The sequence below is a fragment of the Strix uralensis genome, chromosome 1, assembly GCF_047716275.1.
Source record: "Strix uralensis isolate ZFMK-TIS-50842 chromosome 1, bStrUra1, whole genome shotgun sequence".
Classification (NCBI taxonomy): Eukaryota; Metazoa; Chordata; class Aves; order Strigiformes; family Strigidae; genus Strix; species Strix uralensis.
The window spans coordinates 4,750,719-4,773,062 of NC_133972.1; the positions used below are offsets into that span (position 1 = coordinate 4,750,719).

At 61.0% G+C, this 22,344-nt stretch overlaps 2 protein-coding genes across 5 annotated transcripts; one reads left to right on the forward strand and one right to left on the reverse strand.

Moving 5' to 3' along the window:
* Positions 1 to 3,072: 3,072 nt before the first annotated feature.
* LOC141947878 (zinc finger protein 783-like) lies at positions 3,073 to 9,934 on the reverse strand. Of its 4 annotated transcripts, XR_012630307.1 has the most exons (7): positions 9,396 to 9,934; positions 8,703 to 8,829; positions 8,178 to 8,264; positions 7,896 to 7,997; positions 7,570 to 7,680; positions 3,576 to 5,212; positions 3,073 to 3,402 (listed from the first exon to the last, which is right to left on the reverse strand). XR_012630307.1 is itself a non-coding variant. In XM_074879692.1 (6 exons), exons 1-6 carry the CDS (start codon positions 9,774 to 9,776, stop codon positions 4,293 to 4,295), a joined length of 1,725 nt encoding a protein of 574 aa, XP_074735793.1. In that variant the 5' UTR covers positions 9,777 to 9,934; the 3' UTR covers positions 3,073 to 4,292. The 4 variants fall into 4 exon arrangements, 3 of the variants coding, with proteins under 3 accessions (XP_074735793.1, XP_074735659.1, XP_074735887.1); XM_074879692.1 differs by having other exon boundaries at positions 3,073 to 5,212; positions 7,896 to 7,994; XM_074879558.1 differs by having other exon boundaries at positions 3,073 to 5,212.
* A 263-nt stretch (positions 9,935 to 10,197) lies between these two features.
* On the forward strand, positions 10,198 to 21,421 carry LOC141952856 (uncharacterized). Its single transcript, XM_074890819.1, has 12 exons — positions 10,198 to 10,445; positions 10,932 to 11,058; positions 12,263 to 12,376; positions 12,686 to 12,814; positions 12,904 to 13,041; positions 13,564 to 14,474; positions 14,775 to 14,823; positions 15,236 to 15,762; positions 17,572 to 17,701; positions 17,916 to 18,101; positions 18,469 to 18,588; positions 19,885 to 21,421. The coding sequence occupies exons 1-12, from the start codon at positions 10,344 to 10,346 to the stop codon at positions 20,943 to 20,945; spliced, it is 3,594 nt and encodes a 1,197-aa protein (XP_074746920.1). The 5' UTR covers positions 10,198 to 10,343; the 3' UTR covers positions 20,946 to 21,421.
* Positions 21,422 to 22,344: the final 923 nt, after the last annotated feature.

Genomic DNA, 22,344 nt, shown 5'->3' on the forward strand with positions numbered 1-22,344 from the left:
GGGAACTTCTGACATTCCTCCTCTTCTCCAGCGTGGTCCCCTCTCACAGGAGACAGACCTCCACAAACTCTCTCTGGCATGAGTCACTCCCACGGGCGTGTGGGTCACCCCTGTGTATTGCAATCCTCCCAACGCCAAACTATGGTGATGGCATCCTGGCTTGTATCAGCACTAGCGTGGCCAGCAGGGACAGGGAAGGGATCTCACCCCTGTGCTCGGCACTGGTGAGGCCGCCCCTCGATGAGTGGGTTCAGTTTTGGGCCCCTCACTCCAAAAAGGCCATTGAATGACTCAGGCGTGTCCAGAGAAGGGCAACGGAGCTGGTGCAGGGTCTGGAGCACAGGTCTGATGGGGAGCGGCTGAGGGAACTGGGGGGGTTGAGTCTGGAGAAGAGGAGGCTGAGGGGAGACCTCATGGCCCTCTCCAACTCCCTGAAAGGAGGGTGCAGAGAGGGGGGATGAGTCTCTTGAGCCAAGGACCCAGCGCCAGGCCAAGAGGGAATGGCCTCAAGCTGCGCCAGGGCAGGGTCAGACTGGCTCTCAGGAAGGATTTCTTTGCAGAAGGGGTTGTTGGGCGTTGGAATGGGCTGCCCAGGGCAGGGGGGGAGTCCCCATCCCTGGAGGGGTTGAAGAGTCGGGTTGACCCAGCGCTGAGGGATCTGGTGGAGTTGGGAACGGTCAGGGTGAGGTTCATGGTTGGACTGGAGGAGCTTCAAGGGCTTTTCCAACTGAGATGATTCTGGGATTCTAATTCTGTAAAACTACAACCACGGGGGCTTCTTCCCATGGGGTCCCGGCCTTCTTCAGGCAGAGTCACAGCATGGGGCCCCCCACAGACTGCAAATCGCCATCTGCTCCACCACAGACCCCCACGGGTGGCAGGGGGGTGGCCCTTCCCTCTCACCATGGGATACAGAGGAGTCTCTGCTCTGGCACACCTCCCCCCCTTCTCCTTCTTTTTCATCGGTGTCTGTACAGATGTTCTCCTTGCAACTTCTTACTGCTCCCCCAACTCCTCCCACGTTCCCTTTCTTAAAGACATTATCACAGAGACGCAGCTAATTGGCCCGGCCTTGGTGCAAAGGTGGGCCCGACATGGAGCTGGGGGAGCTTCCAGAAGCTTCTCACAGGGGCCACTGCTATATCCCCCTGCCCTGCTACCAAAAACCCCACCACTGACTCAAACCAGGACAACAGGGTACACCCACCTCAGAGGAGTTCACGCCCAGGCCTTCCCTCTATGACTGACAGCCGCTGTGTGACCCACAGGCTACTTGGAATCACCACTTTACCTTATCGTCCTCATCTGGTAAATTTGCTGAACTGTCCGGCCATCAGCTACGCAAGACGGGACCTCTCTTCCCATCAGAGGTGATCAAAACCGCTCTGTCCTGTGGGGGACAAAGAATTCCCACCTCCGTGTGGTAAGACACAGAGATCTTTTGTGGCAAGACACAAAAATCTGAAGTCATAAAGCAGCAATAAACAGAGAGTTGCTCTAACAACATCGAGTACTTGCAAAATGAACAAAAAAAGCTTGAGCTGCTTTTAAGCAAAGTAGTTTGCATTTGCCAGAATGTGAGAATCCAATAAGACGTTGCTGTCCTGAGTGCACCTGGGTCAGTTGTTTTTTTTTCCCCTGTTTTTCTGTGCATGACTTTGCCCTCTTTTGTGCAGAATATCTCAGCCTGTGTAGCTGGATTTGCAGTGCAGGCTGCTGTCCTACTCCAGCCTAAGTAATAGAAGGTCAGGAAAAAGTTGCACGCTGAGGAACGCTTGATGAAAGCTCAGCGCTTGGTCATGGAAGATGCGGAGACTCCACGACGCATCTCAGGGTGGGCGTAGGAGAACTCACTTCCTCCCCATCACATCTACGCTCGCCTTCCCCTGTGGCTGCTGTGCTTTCCTGTAAGCATCACTCTGTGCACGGGGAGGATTTCTCTTCTTGGTCTTGGAAAAGCAGCGCACTTCTGTGTCACTTGACATTTCTTCTTGGATTCAGGGTTGAATTTTTGCAGTTTAAGCAGCCTGAATCTCAAAATAGTTCTGAGATTTGTTATAAATATACATATTTGTCTATGAAACACAGGGGAGCTGGGCTAGAATAGGGAAACTATGACTCACTGTGCAAAACGCTGCTTCATCTGTGTTATCAAAGGCAGCATCAAGAAGTGATGAAACACGGAGCACATCAAACGCTTCTGGTGCTCAGACAGCGGCTAGCGTATGAAACTCCCAGTGAAAAACAGGAGAGCCCTGCTGCGACAGCGTAACCCTCCCCAGCTCACGCATCTGGAACGCCCCATCTTTTCGCTCTCCTAACGCCGATTCTTTCACAGTTGCAGCTACGGAGACATCTCTCAGCTGTGAACATCAGATGTCAGGCAGCTGCTTCATTTTCTTTCATGTTTAAAACTAAAATGTCTAATAATAATGAAGTGGTAGGAGGTCAGCACTAGAACATACACGACAATAGTGCAACAGGGAGGAGAGATGGCAACATGGCAGAACTGACGTTTGTTATTGTCCTTTTTTAAGACACAGAAACAGCCCAGAAAAAGCACCTGTAGTTGTAGAATAATCTGAAGTGATCCTGACTAAGATTCAGGATGCTCTGGCCACCGGGGAATCAGTGACAAGTGCCCCTCCGCTGCTTCATGCCACCTTTATCCCAGAATACATCCTGCTCTTCCTGGGCTCAGCTGGGCTAAACTGAGAACGACTGCAACGCTGCGGATGCTGAGAACTTTTTGCCGGCAGCAGGATCGATGTGATCTGCCTGCAGGACGAGAATTGTATAGGGAATTTATTTACAGCCTGCTTTTAGATACTCTTACCAGTCAGGCCCTGCTTGGACATCAGATACACACAGGGAATACAATTATCCTGCTCAGGTTGCACCGCAATATCGAAAAAAGAAAAAAAAATGAAAACCCACTCCATTCTTTTTTCTCATTCAAGGGAGACTTTTGTCTCTCCATCAGTAAGGTACGATACTACAAACTTACATTTATCAGCAGGTAAAATGATTTAAAAAAAAAAAAAAGACCAAAAAAAGAGAAGCATTTAGAACTTCACAGCCTTAATCTGTTCAAGTTTAATGTTATTAAAAATCAAGTATCTACTGCTGCAAATTTAATGTATTTTACAGATAGAAACAAGTTCCCTGCCTTGAAGGCTCACAGTCTAAGTAACAAAAGTGTAAAACATAAGAAGTTTAATCGGAGTCGGTAGGAAACCACTGAACTGATTAGTTTACCTGTTTAACTGGAGAAGACCCAAACGGCTTGTCTGGGTATCAAATGCCCCGTATTTCTAACTGCCAGACTCCTTCAGCATGTCAAACAGTGGAGAGAACCCAGTCTGTGTTCACTGCTTTATGGTAGCAACTGGTCACCGAACTCTGAGAAGTGACAAAACACGAAACCCTCTGTCCTCATTCTTATTTGAAAAAAAAAAAAAAAAAGGATTATGTGCACAGAGAGGGGCTGACCGCACACAGACCCACGTCAGGAGCCGTGAAACCAAAGCCCTCAGCAGCACTAGGATGAGGAAAGGTGGCAGACAGTCGCTCACCAGGCAAACACCTGCAGCGGTTAAAGATGCTTCCTGCTGTGCAATCCCAGCCTCCAGCGAAGCGCGTCCCAGCGCACGTCAGAAGAACTCCAAGCAGAACACGGCCCTATCGTTATCATTTACAGCAAACTAAAACTGATTTCAAGCTCTAGCGAAGGGACTGAGCTTGTCTTTTCCAGCTAGCCTCCTGAGCAGAAGCAACTGTAAAAACATCATTTGGCCTGCGCTGAGGCATGGAGAGAGCTGGTTTGACTGGCTGCCCCTCCTGGGCAAAGGGGCATCTGTACAAGCCGTCAGCGAGGCCTCGCTCTCTCCACGTGTTTAGTTGCCAGGAGTCTTTTGCGAACGTGCAACTCAATGTCGCCCACGAAACTGAGAACATCAGAACGTTGTCAAGAGGAGCAGCCAGGGAAAAGCCAAGTGAAGAGCAGCTTCAAAAAACTCAACCTTGCTTGTTCGAACCAGTTCAAACAACTGACTCCAACGTGGAGAAGCCCAAAACACCTTTATTCTGGAGAGATTTTTGGGCAGGCTATGAGGTACTGTGGCATGCCATCACCACCACAAAGAAAAGGGCAGTGGTACTAAGGTGAATCCTAATTCTGCTTGACTCGGATCTTTGGGATAAATTGTCAGAGAGCCTTTGACGCTGAGCAGCAGAGACTCTCTCCTCTCCTCCGTCCTCCGGGGCTGTAGGGCTGCACGAGCCTGCACGGCCTACAAGCTGTGTAGCGGGGCCTTCCTCGCACTCTGCGTGACCACACAGTTCCTCTCGCGCAGGTGGATCTTCTCGTGCTGGAGGAGGTGCTGCTTCTGGGTGAAGCGCTTTGGGCACTCGTTGCATTGGTACGGCCTCTCCCCCGTGTGGATCCTCTGATGCCGGATCAGAGTGGAGGGATGGCTGAAGGTCTTCCCACAGTATGGGCACCACCGGACCCCCGCGCTCCGGCCCGAGTGCATACGCTGGTGGATGATGAGCGTTTTCTTTTGGGAGAAGCACTCCTGACACTTGTTGCACTTGTAAGGCCTCCCCCGCACGTGATCCCTCTGACCTGGCTGGCAGCTGCCGTTGGCGTTGATGCTTTTCACGCACCTGGGATTGTCGTACACCTTGTCCGTGGCTGCCACGCTGGCGTGGGCTTTTGCATTCTGGTTCTGCTTGAACCGCTCTGTGGCCACGTGGATCCTGTCTTCCACGTGGGTCCCGTCGTCTTCCACGTGGGTCTGCTGGTGCTGCTGACGGAGGAAGCCATCCTTGTCTCCCGCGTGCTCACTGCTGCACTGTGTGCCGTGGCTCTCCTGGTGAGTCGGCAGCATCTTCTTCAGACAGAAGCCCTTCCCACACATAACACACGAGTGAGGCCTCTTGCTGGGGCAGTTTTGCCCGTAGACGGTGACAGCGTTGCCTTCGCTCAGACCCTCTTCCCGCGGAGCGGATGGCACCAGCCTGCACACGCTCCGGTTTCCTGGCTGCACAGGAGAGCTGTACTGACCATCAAAGGGCAGCGCCTCGCTGGGACCCTGGAAAAGCAGCTCCTCTGACTGCCTGGATAAAGTTGCGGGGGGCTCTGAGCTTTGGGTGCATTCCTCTGAGTCCAGCTGCTCCAGTTTGAATGTTATCACCTCATCTGCTGGAACTGACAAGAACAACAAAGGGACATTCACCGGGGTGAGACACAAGACGCTTCTGAAATCCCCCTCGCTCCTTCCCCCGCCACCCGTGAATCAAACAGTCTCACACAGGGAGCGGGAAGGGCAGCTGTGCTCCCAGAACAGCCAGCTGAAGGACAGAGAGAGAGAGCACAAGTGAAAAGCACAGGAACGCTTCGCTCTCAGCTGGCTGAGCAGCCAGTGCGAGCAGCCAGGAGGGGGTAGAGGGAAGCGCTGCCTTCCAAGACAGCAGAGTTCAGCAGTTTCCAGGATCATCTCCAGCTGAGCAGCAGAGACTCTCTCCTCTCCTACCTCCTCCATGAGCCTGCACAGCCTACATGCTGTGTAGCGGGGCCTTCCTCACACTCTTCTTCTAAGCACTAAGATATCACAGACCTGGCAGCCCTTTGCTTCCCTCACCAGCACATCTGCCCCCCTCCCCACACCAGTGACTCGGTCGGTATTTCCAAGAGAAATACCTTCAGAGAGCACCAGCTCTTTGCCCGAGATCCACTCCCAGGACGTGGTGACCCACTGGTGTAGCCCCCTTCTTGAAAGGGGACACATGAACATGGGCTGGTTTTGACTCAAGACATACGTGCTGCTGCTCAGGATACGTATGGAACGAGGAAGCCTCCTCTGGAGTCCTCACCGAGGCAGTACAACTACATTTTCTACGAGGGTTTATTGCTTTTCATCTCTGAGCTAGGTGCCTGGGGTTTTCTATGCACGCTACGCCTGTCTCAAACTTTCTCTCAACTCTCATTCCTACCTGAACATTTAATTTTAGTTGACCTGGATATGAATATGACCCATTGGTGGAAAACCAACTAAAGGTCAAGGATGGAAACTGCCAACACACAACGATTTTTAAAGTTGTCGACAGTGTGAGAGCAAAACCTAAGCAGGGATCAGCCTCCTGTCTGGAGTGTCACTCCCCAGTTCACCAGTGCTGTGCAGCGACTGACAGCGGAGAGGTGACAACATGACACAAGCGGCATGAGAAAGACCATCTAAGGTTTAGTCACAGCAGGGTAAATACCATCAAAAACTGAGCAAGCCCCCTGACGCCTCTGATGTGGCACAAGGAGAAAAAGCAGAGATCAGGACTGAGGGTGAGCAAGTGATCGGTGAGCTGGGGCAGTCTACTAATCAAGTAAATATTGCATTATTATTGGGAATACAGAGCCATCCCTTCCCTAGCCGCTAGGTAGCCACTGAGGCACTGCTCTGGAGCACAGCTCCCTCTTCTGTACTTCTTTGCAGAAGGGGTTGTTGGGCGTTGGAATGGGCTGCCCAGGGCAGGGGGGGAGTCCCCATCCCTGGAGGGGTTGAAGAGTCGGGTTGACCCAGCGCTGAGGGATCTGGTGGAGTTGGGAACGGTCAGGGTGAGGTTCATGGTTGGGCTGGAGGAGCCTCAAGGGCTTTTCCAACCTGGATGGTTCTGTGATTCTGAGGATGCAGCCACCAAGCAGAAGATATTCCAGAAGGGCAGCAGATGTGCTCTGGAGGATGCGAGACAAGACCCACAAGGGGGAGTGGAACGTTCTGGGCCGGGTGCCAAGAAGCCCAGGGACTGCCGGGAAGCGCCAAGCTCTGGGGACGGCCTCCCTGCAGCAGGATGGGAGCCGGAGGTGCTACTCCCTCTGGGAATTTGCCCAAACCCCTTCTAAGCCCGCTTTGCTTTCAGCCGTTGCCATGCCCTGTGGCAGGAGGATCTACAGCTTGCACATGTATGGTAACAGAGTTTGCTCTGCTTGGTTTAAAGCAAACATCTGCTCATTTCACCAAGAGCTGCCTGGATCTCAGGCAGTGAGAAAGAGCGAAGGTTCATTCCTTCAGCTCCCGCTGCGCACCGCTCACCCAGGCACAGACGCGTGGGGCATCCCCCTCTCTGCCGCACCTTCCTCAGGCTGAGGGGCCCTGCTGTGTCCACTCTCTCCCGACACGGAAACCCCCCACCTCGCTGCTCTGCTCTGGGCCGTGTCCCTGGCTGCTGTGCTCCTTTTAAGCGAGCAGACCTTCACTCAGTTACTTTGGCGTAACACCATCTCTGGAGCAGGCCTTGAGAATGGGTCTCGCATCATTCCTTGTATTCCGTTTGATTTATTCCAGGGATGCCTATCTCCTCACGTGCAGTGCCTCGTCTACCCGGCGCTTTCATCTTCCTACTAGTAACGCTGCCCATATGCTTTCTGTCCCCTTTCCCAACCTCAGCGTGGCCCTTGCTCTCCCCGCCCCGCCCCGCCTGCCTCTCCTCAGTCCCCACATCCCACAGCGGGAACGTCAGGGACTCCCCGTGCCTCCAGCTGCACAGTGCACTGTGGGACCGCTGGGAACTCACCCACACTGAGCTCAGCAAACTCCGCATCCTCCGCAGCTCCCTGCTCCTCCGCGCACGGCTCTTCCTCTTGCTTCACGACGCCTGCAAAGCTCGGCTCTGGAACGCCGTACTCTGCTCAGGAAAAGAGGAAACTGCTTTACTGGTTAGCACAGCACGGCTGTCCCCTCGCTGCGCCCAGGTTTGCTCCCAGCCACCCTGCTTTCACAGGCAACCTCTGGGAGCTTTTCCTCTGCCCTGCAGAGAAGGGGTTCCCCCCTTTGCCCCCCGTTTCAGGAGTGTCCTCCCTGCCCTTGTGCCCAAGCACGCCCTTTCAGGACGGTGCTCACCAGCTCCAGGTTCAGCCAGCTCGGCGCTTCCCTCCCGGCTTTCCTGCGCTCCTTCTCCGCTGTCCTGGTTGTTCGCATCAAGTCTAAAGAGCAGAGCCTCTGCTAACGAGAAAGATCAAATCCATTACGTTTTTTTTCTAACGCCCTGTTGCTCTACCTGAACCCGCTCCTCTTGAGATCCGAGGAGTTCCCTCGGCAGCAAACCAGGACTATCGTCCTCTGTCTGGAGACAACAACGCGCAAACATTACACCTGAGAATAAAGCTGTAATTCATCTCTTGCCTGCACTTGGTTCTGCTGGAATCTCCCTCGAAACCGCTTCTCCTTTCTGGAGCTGGGACAGGAGATCAGGTTTGGAGATTGCATAATCTGTTGAGGAACAGAGATACGAATGTTTCCACGCTGCATCAAAACGCCCGCTGTGTCCAGGGGGTCGAACACGCTCAGCTGCGCCCTCCAAACCCGCTCCGTTGGCCACCACACGCTGCTCGGCAGCACGGAGAGCCCTCGGCACGGCGCACCGGGAGACGGCGGCTTCTGGGGAAAAACCCCACGAGCCGAGGAAAGCGGCCTGCGGGCTGTGCTGGCACTGGGCACCGCAGGGCGCGGGCCGTGACGCAGGGGTGACTGCGGGCAGCGCCCACACCCAGCTGGTGACGGTGGGACTGGACGGGACACGCGCTGCCTGCAGCAACGGGCATCGACTTCTCCGCGTTTCTACAAATCTGCTTCCCAGGTGTGGGAAAAAGTCCCCAAAATGGAGCTAGTCTGGAAGCACCGATAAGTGACCGAAGCAGTGATACCTACCCAGAGAGATCAGAGATTCGTTCTTCCCTCTCAGCACGTTTTTGTACAGCTCCTTCTGCCATTCCTCCAGACTCTCCCACTCTTGAGCGGAAAAGTAAGCGGCGTTGCTTTCCAACACCACCGGGGCCTGCAATCACAAAAGCGACACGCTCGGCACCGGGTCCGGAACCTGGAGCCGCTGAGACATCCTTAGGAAACATCCTCTTTCTATTTATTACGGCTGCTGCGTGTCAAGTACCGAAAGGCAAAAAAAAAATCCTGCCTTGGGCATCCTCACGACACAGAGAAAGTAATTTAGAGCTCAGTTTAAGGAACTTTGCTAATTCTTGGAGAACTGCGAATTCCACAATATTCTTATCCCGCCCTGTGCCAAGCCTGAGCCCACGATGCAGGCGGCTGGTGGACCTCAGCGTGGGGAAGGACCTACCGTTTTATCCTGACAAATGCAACAACCTTTTGCAGCGAGGTACGGCTCAATCTAAACACGTACCCTGAGCCATCGCTCCCAGCCTGGCGCAGGCAACGGAAGCGACCGCAAGCGAAGCTGCTCCCGCTTAAACCTGACGCTTAAGCCCAACGTTTCAGGCCTCGCGGGAGATGGCTGCCGGGTGAAGGGGAGGACTGTTGGAGCTGCGTGTGGCACGTGGCATGTCCCCAGCCCTCCCGCCCAGCCCTTAACGGACCATGTGTTACCTTGGGGACCTCGTCCCCGGGGGGCAGCCGCAGGATCCAGAAGTTCCTGTTCTTCAGCAGGTTCTCCATGTTCTCCAGGCGCCGCTGGAGCTGCCCGTACTCCCGGATGAGGGTGCCCAGCGCCGCCAGCTTGCTCTCCAGCTGGTTCCCGAAATCCACCACCGTTTTCTCGCAGTCGAAGTACTTCTTCTCGGTGGTCACCGTCCGGCGCTCCAGGTTGAGCAGCCGCTCGGCGTGGACGTCCACGCTCCGTTCCACCGCCTGCACGGCCGCCACCACCGTCCACAGCGAGATGTTGGCGTCGCTCGGCCGCGGGGCTCTGGCCGGTGCTGGCGGGGGACCCGCGGGGAAGAAGGAGCGCGCCGGGTGCGGGGTCTCCATTCCCGCTCCTCTCGCACCGCTGCGGAGAGCCGGAGCGCAGGGCCGGGCAGCGCCGAGCGCGCCGCCGGGCCTCCCCCGGTCCCCCCGCCGCCGGGGCTGCTCGCTGCTGGGGGACGGCAGGGCAGCCGGGCCAGGCCGCCGCACACCGGGCCCGCTCCTTCCCCGCCCGCACAGGGGTTCCGCCGCCCCGGCCCGGCCCCGCTCCCCGCCCCGCGGCCCCGCCTTACCGCCAGGGGGCGCCCCTCTCGCCGCGGAGCGCCCCCTACCGGCCGGAGGCCCGCCGGGGGCGGCCGCCGCGGGAGTGATTGACAGCTGTCAATCACCGAGAAGCGGCGGGTCTGAGGAGGCAGCCAGCTGGGAGGAAAGGTCCCGCCCAGCTCCCACCCCCCGCCGCGGAGGCGCTTCCCCGCCGGTGGCTCCGGAGGCGCCGTGGGCACGGGGGAGGAGCCCGGCCCGGCGGCCGCCAGGCGGGGGCGCTGTGCGCCGGTGGGGGGCGGCGCTCGGCCCGGCGGCGGGAGGCCGGGGGCTGCCCTCGCCCCGCCCGTGCCCGCGGTGCAGGTGGGGGCCATGGCGGAGCCGCACGCCCGCCTCGGGGCGTTGGAGCGGCGGCTGCAGCGGGTGGAGGCGACGCTGCGGGAGGGGCCCCTCTGGGCGCTGCGGTTCACCGAGGTGCGGAGCCCCGGGGATCGCGGGGGGGAGGGCGGCGTGTTGCTTGTGGAGCCATTGTGGGGCTGAGGGGGGTGTGGGGGCTGGTAGCGAGCCATGGGGCCACTGAGGGGGCGGGGGGGGGCTGGGAGTGGGCTGGGGGTCACTTACGGGGCCGTTGTGGGGCTGGGGGGTGTCTTGTGGGGCTGGGGGTGAGGCTGTGGGGCCACTTAGGGGGTTGTGGAGTGGTTGGGGCTGAGAGGGAGCCTGGGGTCGCTGAGCGGCTGGGGGGGTGGCTGAGGTGGCTTTCAGGAAGCTGTGGGTGGCTCTGGTGGGCTCCTGGGGGTCTGGGCTGGGGGGGGCTTTGTGGAGGGGCTGGGAGCGAGCATGTGGGACTCCTGACGGGGGGGCTTTCGGGGAGCTGCTTTTGGGGGCTGTTGAAGAGCTGGGGGGGCTGGGAGCGGTCGGGGGGGAGCTGCCCCTCCTACAGCCCAGCCCCTGTGCTCCCAGGCGCCGGTGACTTTCGAGGACGTGGCGATTCACTTCAGCAGGGAGGAGTGGGCCAGCCTGGACGACGGGCAGAAGGAGCTCTACAGGACCGTGATGGAGGGCAACTACGAGATGCTGGTGTCCCTGTGTAGGCTCTGTTTGCGCTGGTTTGGCAGCTGCGGCGCTGGCTGGGGAGCTCTCTCGGGGTTACTTTTCTGCCTCTTGGCGTTTCACTGGGAGCTCCAGCTCCCAAATGATCCCAGTTCCCCATCCCCTCTGGCAGTGGTTGGAGGTTGGCAGGTACACGCTTAGTGTCTTCTCCTCGCGGCGTACAGGTGCGCCGAGCTCCCTGGGTTGTCATTACAGAAATTCCCTCTTTTCGTCACAGAAATTCCCGCGTCCACGTCTGTCTAGATCCTCATGTGGTTTCTCGTCAGCGTGGCGGATGTGCTGTCCGTTTGTCCTGGCGTGGGGAGCGGGGCTGGTCGCGCTCCCTCGGTGCAGGGTGGGAGCTAGGCAGGGGAGAAGATCTCATGGGCTGCCTTTGGGGGTGCTTCGGGCTGGGTTTTCCAAAGCGTGGCCCTCGCAGCTGGAAATGAGCTTTCCAGAAAGGCTGGTTGGGCTTGATCTTAAAGGCCCTTTCCATCTTAAATGATTCTCTGACACCTTGCTTAGCCCAGCCAGGTTCTCGTGCTCATAATTAATTCTTTCCAGCACTCAGGTGATGGACATCCCAGCCGGGGCTGCCCCCTCTTGCCCGAGGAGCCAGAGCAATAGTGCTGGGGTGCGGGGCGAGCGTAGTCCCAGAGCAGGGCAGAGGAATCCTGCCTTGCCCCAGCACTGCCTCTTGTCGCGGGGGGGCGAGTCGGCCATTCCTCCTCGCTGCGCGCTCGCGCTGGCTGAGCTCCTGGCTGATGAGGAGCAGCGGTACCGAGACGGGGTGGCCTGGAGCAGATACAGGCAGCGAGGCAGGCCAGGAGGGTCAGTCGAGAGCCCTGCTCTTTCTTCCTGCGCTTCAGGGTATCTTCCTATCTGCAAGCTGAATTTCTGGGACAATGGGGGTGTTTGTAGAGCAGGGATTTGCCACCCCCCCCATGGAGCAGGGATGGATTTTCTTGTGCTTGTTGCTGGAGGGGGTTGTCAGACATGCCAGAAGGTGCTTTTCAGATTCCCCCCTACACGTGCTGCCTGCTGGTCCCTGTCCGTGTCCGTAACTCCCGGTGTGCCGGTACTGACGCTGCCCTGCTTGAAGTTTTTCCGGGCTGGGACCGGCTCTGGTTGGACAGTCTGTGGGTGCACCCGCAAAGACGCTGCCGCATCTTGCTTCTGATGTCTGTCTTGCCCTCGAACAGATTGTGCCCTCTCCACACCTGAACTCTTATCTCGGATGGAAAGAGGAGAAGAGCTGGACATGCTGGACGAGTCAGACCTGGAGGGAGCAGACATGTCCCCGGCACCAGCCGTAGGTCTGTGACACTGGGTTTCTTCCGTGCCAGGATCCTGGCTCCCGGCCTCTTCCCGGGATGATTGCGGTCCCTGCCCTCAGCCCCGGGGACTGAGGTGTCTCCTGCGATGGCTGGGGACAGTTTGTGCCGGGAGAGGACACGGGGAATGTGGTGGGACACAGTGGTAGCATGGACACCCTCCCCTGACCCAGCAGCTGCTGTCTGCTGCAGAGATCTGATGCCCTGTGGGCCTGAGAGGGGGGGACCCCCACCCCTGCGCTCGCTGCTCTGAGCTCCCAGCTCAGCCAGTAAAGCCGTTCTCCTCTCCAGAGCCGGACCTCCTGAGCTGCACGAGCGACGATGGTGCGCTGGAGATGGAGACAAAGGACTCCTGCGAGGGGAACTGTAGGGAGCCGGAGGACGGCCGGAGCCTGGTGGCGGCAGCGAGCTGCAGTGCATGTGAGTGGCTGGCGAAGCCGGCTGATGCGCGGGATCCCGGGCCTGGCTGCGCTCACGCCGCCTCATCATCACCCCTCTCGCCTTCGCAGCAGCGCACGTCCCTCCGGAAGCCACCGCTGTCCCAGCAGATCTCAGCCAGCCGATCCCGTCCCCTTCCTGCCCTCTCTCCGTGTGCTGTCGGGAAACGGTGAATCTGGACCGGTCTCCGCTGCCTCCCGCCGCGGCAGGTACTGGGACAGAGCCCTTCAGCCCTCCGTGACGGGGCCGGCGGCCTCGAGGAGCCACTGGCGCGCTCGGAGAGCAGCAGGAGGTTTGCACAGGGCTCTCTCTGGGCTTGGGGCTTTCCAGACAGGATTTTACACGAATCAGGCCAAGAAAGGATTCTGGCAGTAAATCCTGTTGCCGGCCTTGAAACCGTAAAGGACGAGGCCCAGCATGGTGCGAACCAGCCGCCCAGTCGATTCACTTCGAAGGACGGGCCCTGATGTTTCTGTTAGACTCCCCCCATCCTACCTAGGTGACGTTGGTCATCTCACACTGCCCTTGGGGTGTCTGCAGGGATGAGGGGGAGCTGTGCCCAGCGTTTAGGCAGTCTGGGGGCTGGAAGACGAGAGCGGGGCTGAGATTTGTGCTGCCTGCTGGCTGGGGAGGGTGTGGGAGGTGAGGCGGGGGTGGGAGGGAGGGCTGTTTATGCCTTGTCCTCAAAACCGCGTGGAAAGAGTGATGTTTGGGTTGTGAAAAATTTCCAGCAGATGCAGAGGTGGGGATCCCAACAGAGGTGCCGCAGGAGGAGGTCGCTGCGGAGGAGCCGGCCGTGCCTGAAATGCCCTCGAAGGGTCTGGAAGAGGAGGACGTGAAGGATTCGGGGGATGATGGCCAAGGTCTGGCCGCAGACGTCCCTGAAGAACCGGCGAAGGAGCCGATGCCCGACGTCTGCAGAGCGGCGGCGCAGGCAGAGCCCAGCTGCCCGGCGGCCGCCCCAGCAGAGCTGGTGGAAGGCTCCTGCGTGGGCCGGACTGCGGCCTGCCAGCGCAACTCCACCCGGGAGAAATTCTACTCCTGCCCCGTGTGCAGGAAAAACTTTCTGCTGAAGATCAACCTCGTCATTCACCAGCGGAGCCACAGCAACTGGGAGCCCTACATCTGCCCACACTGCGACCGGAGCTTCATGTCCAAGAAGAAGATCCGCTGCCACCTCCGGGCCTGGGCGGCCAAGGGGTTTTGCCAGCCCCTGGGGGCGGAGGAATGCTCCAGCCAGGCCCCGTGCGCCGCCTCCCAGCCCCAGTCGCCGCACAGGGCCTGCAGCATGGTGTGGGGGAAGCCCAGCCCCAGCAGATGCCCGCTGTCGCCTGGGAAAATGACATACACGTGCAACGAATGCATGGAGAACTTCTCCAGCCAGAGCTTTCTGATCGTGCACCAGCGGCAACACACTAACCACGACCTCATCCTCTGCCCCTGCTGCAACAGGAGCTTCGCGTGGTCCTCGGACTTTGTCCGGCACCACCGGACCCACGCGGGCGAGCGGCCCTACCAGTGCGGCGTGTGCCAGAAGACTTTCAAGCGGCACTACCACCTGGTCGTGCACCAGAAGATCCACGTGCGGCGGGAGGAGCCGTACCCCTGCGCAGGCAGCCAGCTGCCCGTGCCCGCGGCGCCCGTTTAAGCCGCGGCGGGAAGCCGGGAGGGGTCGGAGGCTGCTCTCCCATTTTTAATTTTTTTCCCCTCTCTCCCTCGTTGACCGCGGGACGCGCGCGGGTCGGGTGGAGGCTGGAGGTGGGCAGCGTCGCCCCGATCCTCCTGCCTGGACATGGGGCGCCCAGCCCCGGCCCTGCAGACCCTACGTGGGGGGTCGCTCCGTGTTCCTCAGCCCCGAGGGGGGGTGGCCGGGGCGTGTGGGACCCCGTGAGCGGGACCGGGTGGTGGTGACGGTGGTGGTGGGCTCGTCCCTTTTCTGGAGGCGCCAATAGATGCTGTAAAAATGAGGGTGATGGATGCGGCTTCCTTCGGTGGGGGGGAGGGGGGCGCGGGGGCCTGCCTGGCTGCCCGGCCCTGAGGGGGGCTGGGGCCGGGCGGGGGGTACCGGTGGGGACCTCCCGGGGCGCGTGGTGAGGGAACACTGGAAATACCGAGCAGGAGGCGTGGGGAGGGGGGTTGGGATGGAGATGGTGGGGCTGGGGTGGGGGAGGGGGAGGGATGGGGGGAGGGGAGGCTGGGGCGGGGGGGGCGGGCGCGGGGCGGTGCCGCGGGCGGGCCGGCGGGGGGCGCTGTGGCGCGGCGGAGCGGCAGCGCGGGCGGCCATGGCCCGCTGGGGCCCCGCGCAGGTACGGGGCGGGGGGGCAGCGGGAGGCGGCGGCGGCGGCGCCCTCAACCCCCCCCCCCCCCCCCCCCCACCTCCGCCGCCGCGGGCACCGCGCGCAGGAACCGGCGAGTCTCGGCGTCAGCCCGCGGCGCCGCGCGGGGGAGCGGCCGGGCCGGAGGGGCGGGAGGGGCCGGGCCCGCCGGTACCGCGGCCTCACACAACATCCCCCCCCCGCCCCGGGCAGCCCCTCATCGCCTCCCTCCTCCCGCAGCAGGAGCCCGAGTGGGGGCCCGAGGCCTGGCAGCCGCTGCCGCCGCAGCCCCGCGGCCCCGAGGGGGAGAAGCCGCCGGCGGTGCCCGAGATCTCGCTGTGGACGGTGGTGGCAGCGGTGCAGGCGGTGGAGAGGAAGGTGGAGTCGCAGGCCCTGAGGCTGCTGAGCCTGGAGGGGAGAGCCGAGACGGCCGAGAGGAAGGTGTCGGGGCTGGAGAAGGCCGTGCTGGACTTCGGCAGCCGCCTGGAGCGCAAGTGGGCGGCCCTGGCCGCGCTGCTGCGGGACAACGCGCGGCGCCTGGAGCACGTCGAGCGGCAGCTCCAGCACCGCGGCCGCGGGGCCCCCGGGCCCGGCCCCGGCGGGGACGAGCCCCAGGTAACAGGGGACGAGCCCGAGGGGACAGGAATGAGCTCCAGCTAATGGGGACGTGCCCCAGGTGACAGGGACGAGCCTCCGGTAACGGGGATGTGCCCGAGGTGACAGGGACGAGCCCCAGCTAATGGGGACATGCCCAAGGTGACAGGGACGAGCCTCGGGTAACAGGGATGTGCCCGAGGTGACAGGGACGAGCCCCAGCTAATGGGGATGTGCCCAAGGTGACAGGGACGAGCCTCGGGTAACAGGGACATGCCCGAGGTGACAGGGACGAGCCCCAGCTAATGGGGATGTGCCCAAGGTGACAGGGACGAGCCTCGGGTAACAGGGATGTGCCCGAGGTGACAGGGACGAGCCCCAGCTAATGGGGACATGCCCAAGGTGACAGGGACGAGCCTCCGGTAACGGGGATGTGCCCGAGGTGACAGGGACGAGCCTCGGGTAATGGGGATGTGCTCAAGGTGACAGGGACGAGCCCCAGCTAACGGGGATGTGCCCAAGGTGACAGGGACGAGCCTCAGGTAACAGGGACATGCCCGAGGTGACAGGGATGAGCCCCAGCTAATGGGGACATGCCCAAGGTGACGGGGACGAGCCTCGGGTAATGGGGATGTGCCCAAGGTGACAGGGACGAGCCCCAGCTAATGGGGACGTGCCCCAGGTGACAGGGACAAGCCCCAGCTAACAGGGATGTGCCCAAGGTAACAGGGATGTGCCCGAGGTGACAGGGATGAGCCCCAACTAACGGGGACATGCCCGAGGTGACAGGGACAAGCCCCAGCTAATGGGGACGTGCCCAAGATGACAGGGATGAGCCCCAGCTAACAGCAGTGTGCCTGAGGTGACAGGGATGAGCCTGAGGTGACAGGGACAAGTCCCAGCTAATGGGGATGTGTCCAAGGTGACGGGGACAAGCCCCTGGTAAGGAAGATGAGCCCCAGCTGATGGGGACGTGCCCAAGCTGACGAACAGGGACAAGCCCCAGCTAATGGGGACATGACCCAGCAATGAGGATGTGCCCAGGGTAACAAGGACAAGACCCTGCTAACAGGGACGAGCCCCAGCTAACAAGGATGTGGCCAAGATGACAGGAATAAACCCCAACTAATGGGGACGTGATGAACAGATACAAGTCCCAGCTAACAGGGAGGTGCCCGAGGTGACAGGGACGAGCCCCAGCTAATGGGGATGTCCCCAAGGTAACGAGGATGAGCCCAAGGTAATGGGGACAAGCCCCAACTGATAGGGACATGCCCAAGGTGACAAATGGGGACAAGCCCCAGCTAACGGGAATGTGCCCAAGGCAACGGGGTGCGGCCGGTGAGATGTGACACTGGCTTGTGGGGAGCTGCGCAGAGCGGTAGGGACGCGGCTTCCACCTCAAGAGCCAGCACGCCAGGGCAGCAGTCAGAGCTTTCCTGCTCTTCCCTGTCCCCGGTGAAACGCGGGAGCAGAACACAACTCCCGCGAGCATTTTCAGCCTTGTTGGGTCCTACTGGTCACCTCAGCGGTGGGACAGTGCCGTCCCACTCGTCCTGCTCCCCGTGTGAGGGGGTCACTGCTCACCTGGCTGCTTCAGGCCGCTGGTGTGGATCAAGGGAAGGAGAGGTGCTTGTGAACCTGGTTGTGGGCGGGGAGGAGCGAGGGAGCCTCGCTGGGCTGTCTCGAAGTTGTTCCCTGGGTTCAGGCCGTGACGCGGCTCCTTTCCTTGGGGGCTCTGGGCCCGCGCTGCCTTGCCCCACAGTCTGCTTTCCCCGCGGCAGCGGTGGGGCTGGGGAAGCGCCAAGGCGGTGGCTCCTCTGCTTTCAGGTGCCGGCGGCGTGCGAGGATGACGCGGCCAGTTTGCCGGAGCAGGAGTGGGGGAGCTTGGAGAGCCAGCAGAAGGAGCTCTACAGGATCGCCATGAAGGGCAGTTACGAGGCTGTGGTGGTTTCTCTCGGTGAGGCTCAGTCTCTACCCGTGTGTCAGACACATTATTATCCCCTGGGCCGGATCCAGCGTACGGCCGCTCGCGGGCTGCTGCGGTGGCTGGGCGTTTGGAGGAGAACGGGTAGCGAGAGGTGACGCCTTTACACGTTTAAATTGTGGGTGACAACTGTGCTTCGCTCACGCCCTGCGGGTCCAAAGAACACCTTGTCTCACCGCCACAGCAGTGCTGGCAGCGGGGGCACTCGGGCCCTCTGTCAGCCCTGACGGGCCCTGCTGGGCTTTGCCCCGTGAGCAAGAGCACTGCAGGAGGAGCGGGCGTCCGCTGGAGCCCCGGAGCTCAGCCCGGTGCCTGCGGGAGCAGAGGAAGGGCCTCCTCACGCCGTCAGGACAGGACGAGGTGGGGATTTCAGGTGACGTGCTCATGCTGTGTCCTGCAACCTGCACTCCCACACTGATTTTTGCCAGGACGTGGGTTGTGTGTGTATCACCCTGGAGGGATTTGCTGCAGACAGTCCTAAATTTTAGCGCTAATTATTTTGGGCTGAAATTTTAAAGGCTGAGTGCCTGGCAGTCACTTCATCTTGGGGTAACAAATAATTTGGCTGACACCAGCCTGCTTGCTGGGATGGTCCTGGGAAACCTGAGCTGCTGCTATGGGAGCCCAGGACCCCTCCGGACACCCCACAGCTCCCGCTGTGCGAGAGCAGCCTTTTATTGAGGGGACACGTGCTGGTCCCCGAGCGTCAGCAGTTCGTACCACTGCTTCCTCCTCCCCAGGGCCCGGGGACACCAGCTCCAAACCCACTCTGCTGCCGCCCCCGGAGGACGGGGAGGATTCGGGTGTGAGGAGCCACGGGCTGCCGGAGAAGGGAGCGGTGTTGGGACACCTCAGTGGCGGTGAGTCAGAGCGGCCGCTCGGCAGCGAAGGCTGAGGACGAGCACTAACGACACGCCTGGGCTGGGCAGGGGCTGTGTTGGGCACGCTGCCCACATGCCGCTGCCCACAAAGCGAGGGGGCTTGGAGCCTGCCCCTGCCGCTCCCGCTAGAGACAGGGCTGGCCGAGCCCATCGTGTCCCTGCAGGGAGCGTCTCCAGCCTTGCAGGGGGTCAGAAGCTGTCGGGAATTTAAGCTGTGTGATTGGGGCCTCCTTACAACTTTTAAGACCAAATCTTTCTAGCCTGGAAGAGCTCCCTGGAACAAAAAGAGCAAGGCTTAGTGCGAGGGTGGCTCTGCAGCTGTGTGCCTGCAGACACGCTCCCTCCTGCTCCTGGAAGGTTTTGCTTTGTATCAGCACTAGCGTGGCCAGCAGGGACAGGGAAGGGATCTCACCCCTGGGCTCGGCACTGGTGAGGCCGCCCCTCGATGAGTGGGTTCAGTTTTGGGCCCCTCACTCCAAAAAGGCCATTGAATGACTCGAGCGTGTCCAGAGAAGGGCAACGGAGCTGGTGCAGGGTCTGGAGCACAGGTCTGATGGGGAGCGGCTGAGGGAACTGGGGGGGTTGAGTCTGGAGAAGAGGAGGCTGAGGGGAGACCTCATGGCCCTCTCCAAGTCCCTGAAAGGAGGGTGCAGAGAGGGGGGATGAGTCTCTTGAGCCAAGGAACCAGCGCCAGGCCAAGAGGGAATGGCCTCAAGCTGCGCCAGGGCAGGGTCAGACTGGCTCTTAGGAAGGATTTCTTTGCAGAAGGGGTTGTTGGGCGTTGGAATGGGCTGCCCAGGGCAGGGGAGGAGTCCCCATCCCTGGAGGGGTTGAAGAGTCGGGTTGACCCAGTGCTGAGGGATCTGGTGGAGTTGGGAACGGTCAGGGTGAGGTTCATGGTTGGACTGGAGGAGCTTCAAGGGCTTTTCCGGCCCAGATGATTCTGTGATCCTTTTCCCCAGATTCACCCACCTAAACTCAGCCATTCCTGACAAAGTTCCTTCCAGGACAGAGGACTCTGCAGCCTCAGCTTTGGCTTCACCTTTCCCCTGTTTTGTTTTTTTATCAGTACCGTCAGTCCGTCAGACGTGTCCTCCACCTCATGTGTCCTTCTCCCGCACTGTTCTCTGTAAAAACCTTCCTGCTCCCTTTCTAATGGCACATTTTCTGGTTCGTCTCCCCACCGTGCTGCAGGGGAATTCAGCTCCTGCTCCTGCGCTGGGGCTGCGGGCCTGGGGGAGCGTCCCTTGCCGGGAATGAATCTCTGTCTCTCAGCAGGTGAGAAGATTGTGATCAAGACAGAAGAGCAGCAGCCCCCGGAGGAAGGATCTGAAATCCTGGCTCTGCCGCAGGTGCCTGCAGTGAGGCTGGAAGAGGAGGTTCCCCTGAGCCAGGAGCAGGCGGTGCCCTGGGAGAGCCACGCTGGCTTGGGCGAGCAGAAGGCAGCAGGAGAGGCCTTAGGGGACTTCTGCAAACACGGGACCGCCCAGCCCGAATTTAAGCCCGTGGTGGTGCCGGTGGAAGCTCACCCTGCCCCGGGCTTGCCTTTCCCAACAGAGCACGTGCTCGGCGTGGGGACTGACCAGCCCTTCGCCCTGCCCCAGGGAATGCCGCTGGGAGAAGACACCGCTGCCGAGACGGCCTCGTCGCAGCCCGGCGCGGAGGAGCACCGTCCCTGCGCCGTGGGGGAAGAGCCCCGCGCGCTCCCGCTGGGCTGGAAGAGCGTCCGGCTGAAGCGCAACCTCCTGGCGCGGCAGCAGAGCCAGGCGAGGAAGAGCAACGGCTCCTTCATCTGCACGGCCTGCGGAAAGAGCCTGGCCCACCACGCCGCGCTGCTGCGGCACCAGCGCCTGCACACGGGCGAGCGGCCCTTCCAGTGCCCCGCCTGCGGGAAGAGCTTCAACGAGAAGTCCAACCTCAACAAACACTACCGCATCCACACTGGGGAGCGTCCCTACCGCTGCCCGGCCTGCGGCAAGGGCTTCATCCAGAAGCACCACCTCCAGAAACACCAGCGCATCCATGGGGTGCAGCTGCGGGGCGGGTGGACGGGCCGGCCCGCGCGGGCCAGCGCCGCCGGCGAGCGGCTCTACCGCTGCATCGAGTGCGCCGAGAGCTTCCCCCAGAAAGCCTCGCTGGAGGAGCACCAGCGCCGGCACACCCAGCAGCGGCCCTTCCAGTGCAACGGCTGCAGCAAGAGTTTCCGGCACCGGCAATCTCTGAACCACCACCAGAAGGTCCACGCCGTGGCCAGCTCTCCTGCTGTCGGCTTGCCGAACCGCGACCGGGAGCTGGAGACCAGCTCCTGCAAGGCTTTGACCCAGGATAATCGGTAGCGCGAGGGCTGGAGAAGGGAAGGGGCGGCGTTTCTCCAGGCAGAGGTGCAGTGGCCTGCGAGGACGGCACATGCCGTGTCGCCGCGGGGCTGTCCGCAACGCCGCGGGGCTCGTGGCACCGCCGCCGGGCTCTCTGCGCTGCCGTGCGGCTCTGCACGGCTGGGGTCTCCAGGAGGAGGAGGAGGAGGATGGAGGCAGGCTGATGTGCTGCGCGGGCGGGTGAGGAGACTGGCCCAAGAGGCAGCGGAGGAGGTTTGGCGGCCGGAGCCGAGCCGGGTTGTGCCGCTGCCCCGTGGAAGGGGGATTGGGCCGAGGCAGAGCTGTGTCGGGTACGCGGAGCGGTCGAACTCAGGGTTATTTAAACACAACCAGCGTGGAGGTGGCGTGGGGGCGGTCGGTGGCCCGGGGAGGGGCTGTTGTGGCCAGGCAGCAGCCGGGGTTATCAGACATGCCGGGAAGAGACTCAGATAAAACACCGGGCTGACGTGGTCTCTTGTTGCGCTCTGGGGTGTCGGCGAGGGGCAGGGTGGCGGGGCTGGGCTCTGCGCCGCCTCCACCAGGCGAAGGGAGCTTGGGGGCGCGGGCCCAAAAGTTACAATTTAGGCGTCTCCCGTGGGTGCAGTCCGACATGCAGCTCCCGCTCAGCACCCCACAGGCAGCTGCCCCACGTCCCTGCCGCCACCCGCTGGGGTCACCCGCTGCTTCCCGTTCCCTGGTGGCATCAGATGCCCTGGGGACGAGTCCTCGTAATTAATGCAAACCAGGAGCCTGAGTGTTGGTGAGTCTCAGCTTCGAGGAGGACGTGGAGCCTCCCCACAGGAAGGTGGAGCTGCCCATCACAGCCCCACTCTGCAGGACCCGGGCCCCATGGGACTCCCTGGCAGCGCTGAGGGCGCGTTAGCAGGACAGTGATACCTCCCTCCTGCCTGCAGCCCTGCCCAAGGTGGTCAGGGCCACTCCATCGCCCGCCCTTCCCCAGTCCCCTTGGCCACTCATCCTCCCGCTGGTGCGCTCGCATCCCCTCACTTTTGGAGATGACATCCCTGGGGTGCGTGGGTGACACCCAGGGTGATATGAGGTGGGTGACAACACCCCGGGGACGCCCCTGCCTCCAGCTCCATCCCCACATGGAGGCCATATCCACTGAGGGCACCCCCCCAGCTTCGGCGGCCATGTCAAGTGCTGGCAGTGCAGCCTCGGGGGTGGTGGGAGTTGGGGGGGGCCCTGGGCTGCCCTGGGCACAGCACTGTGGCTGCTGGGGGCGGGGGGATCCTGCCCCTCTGTCCAGCCCTGGGGCACACACCAAGGGACTGGGCTTACTGGGTGGGGGTGTCCAGCAAGGCCCCGGATGGTGGCAAAGGGCCAGAGTGTTTCCCCACATGGTCCTGTGTGGCCACAG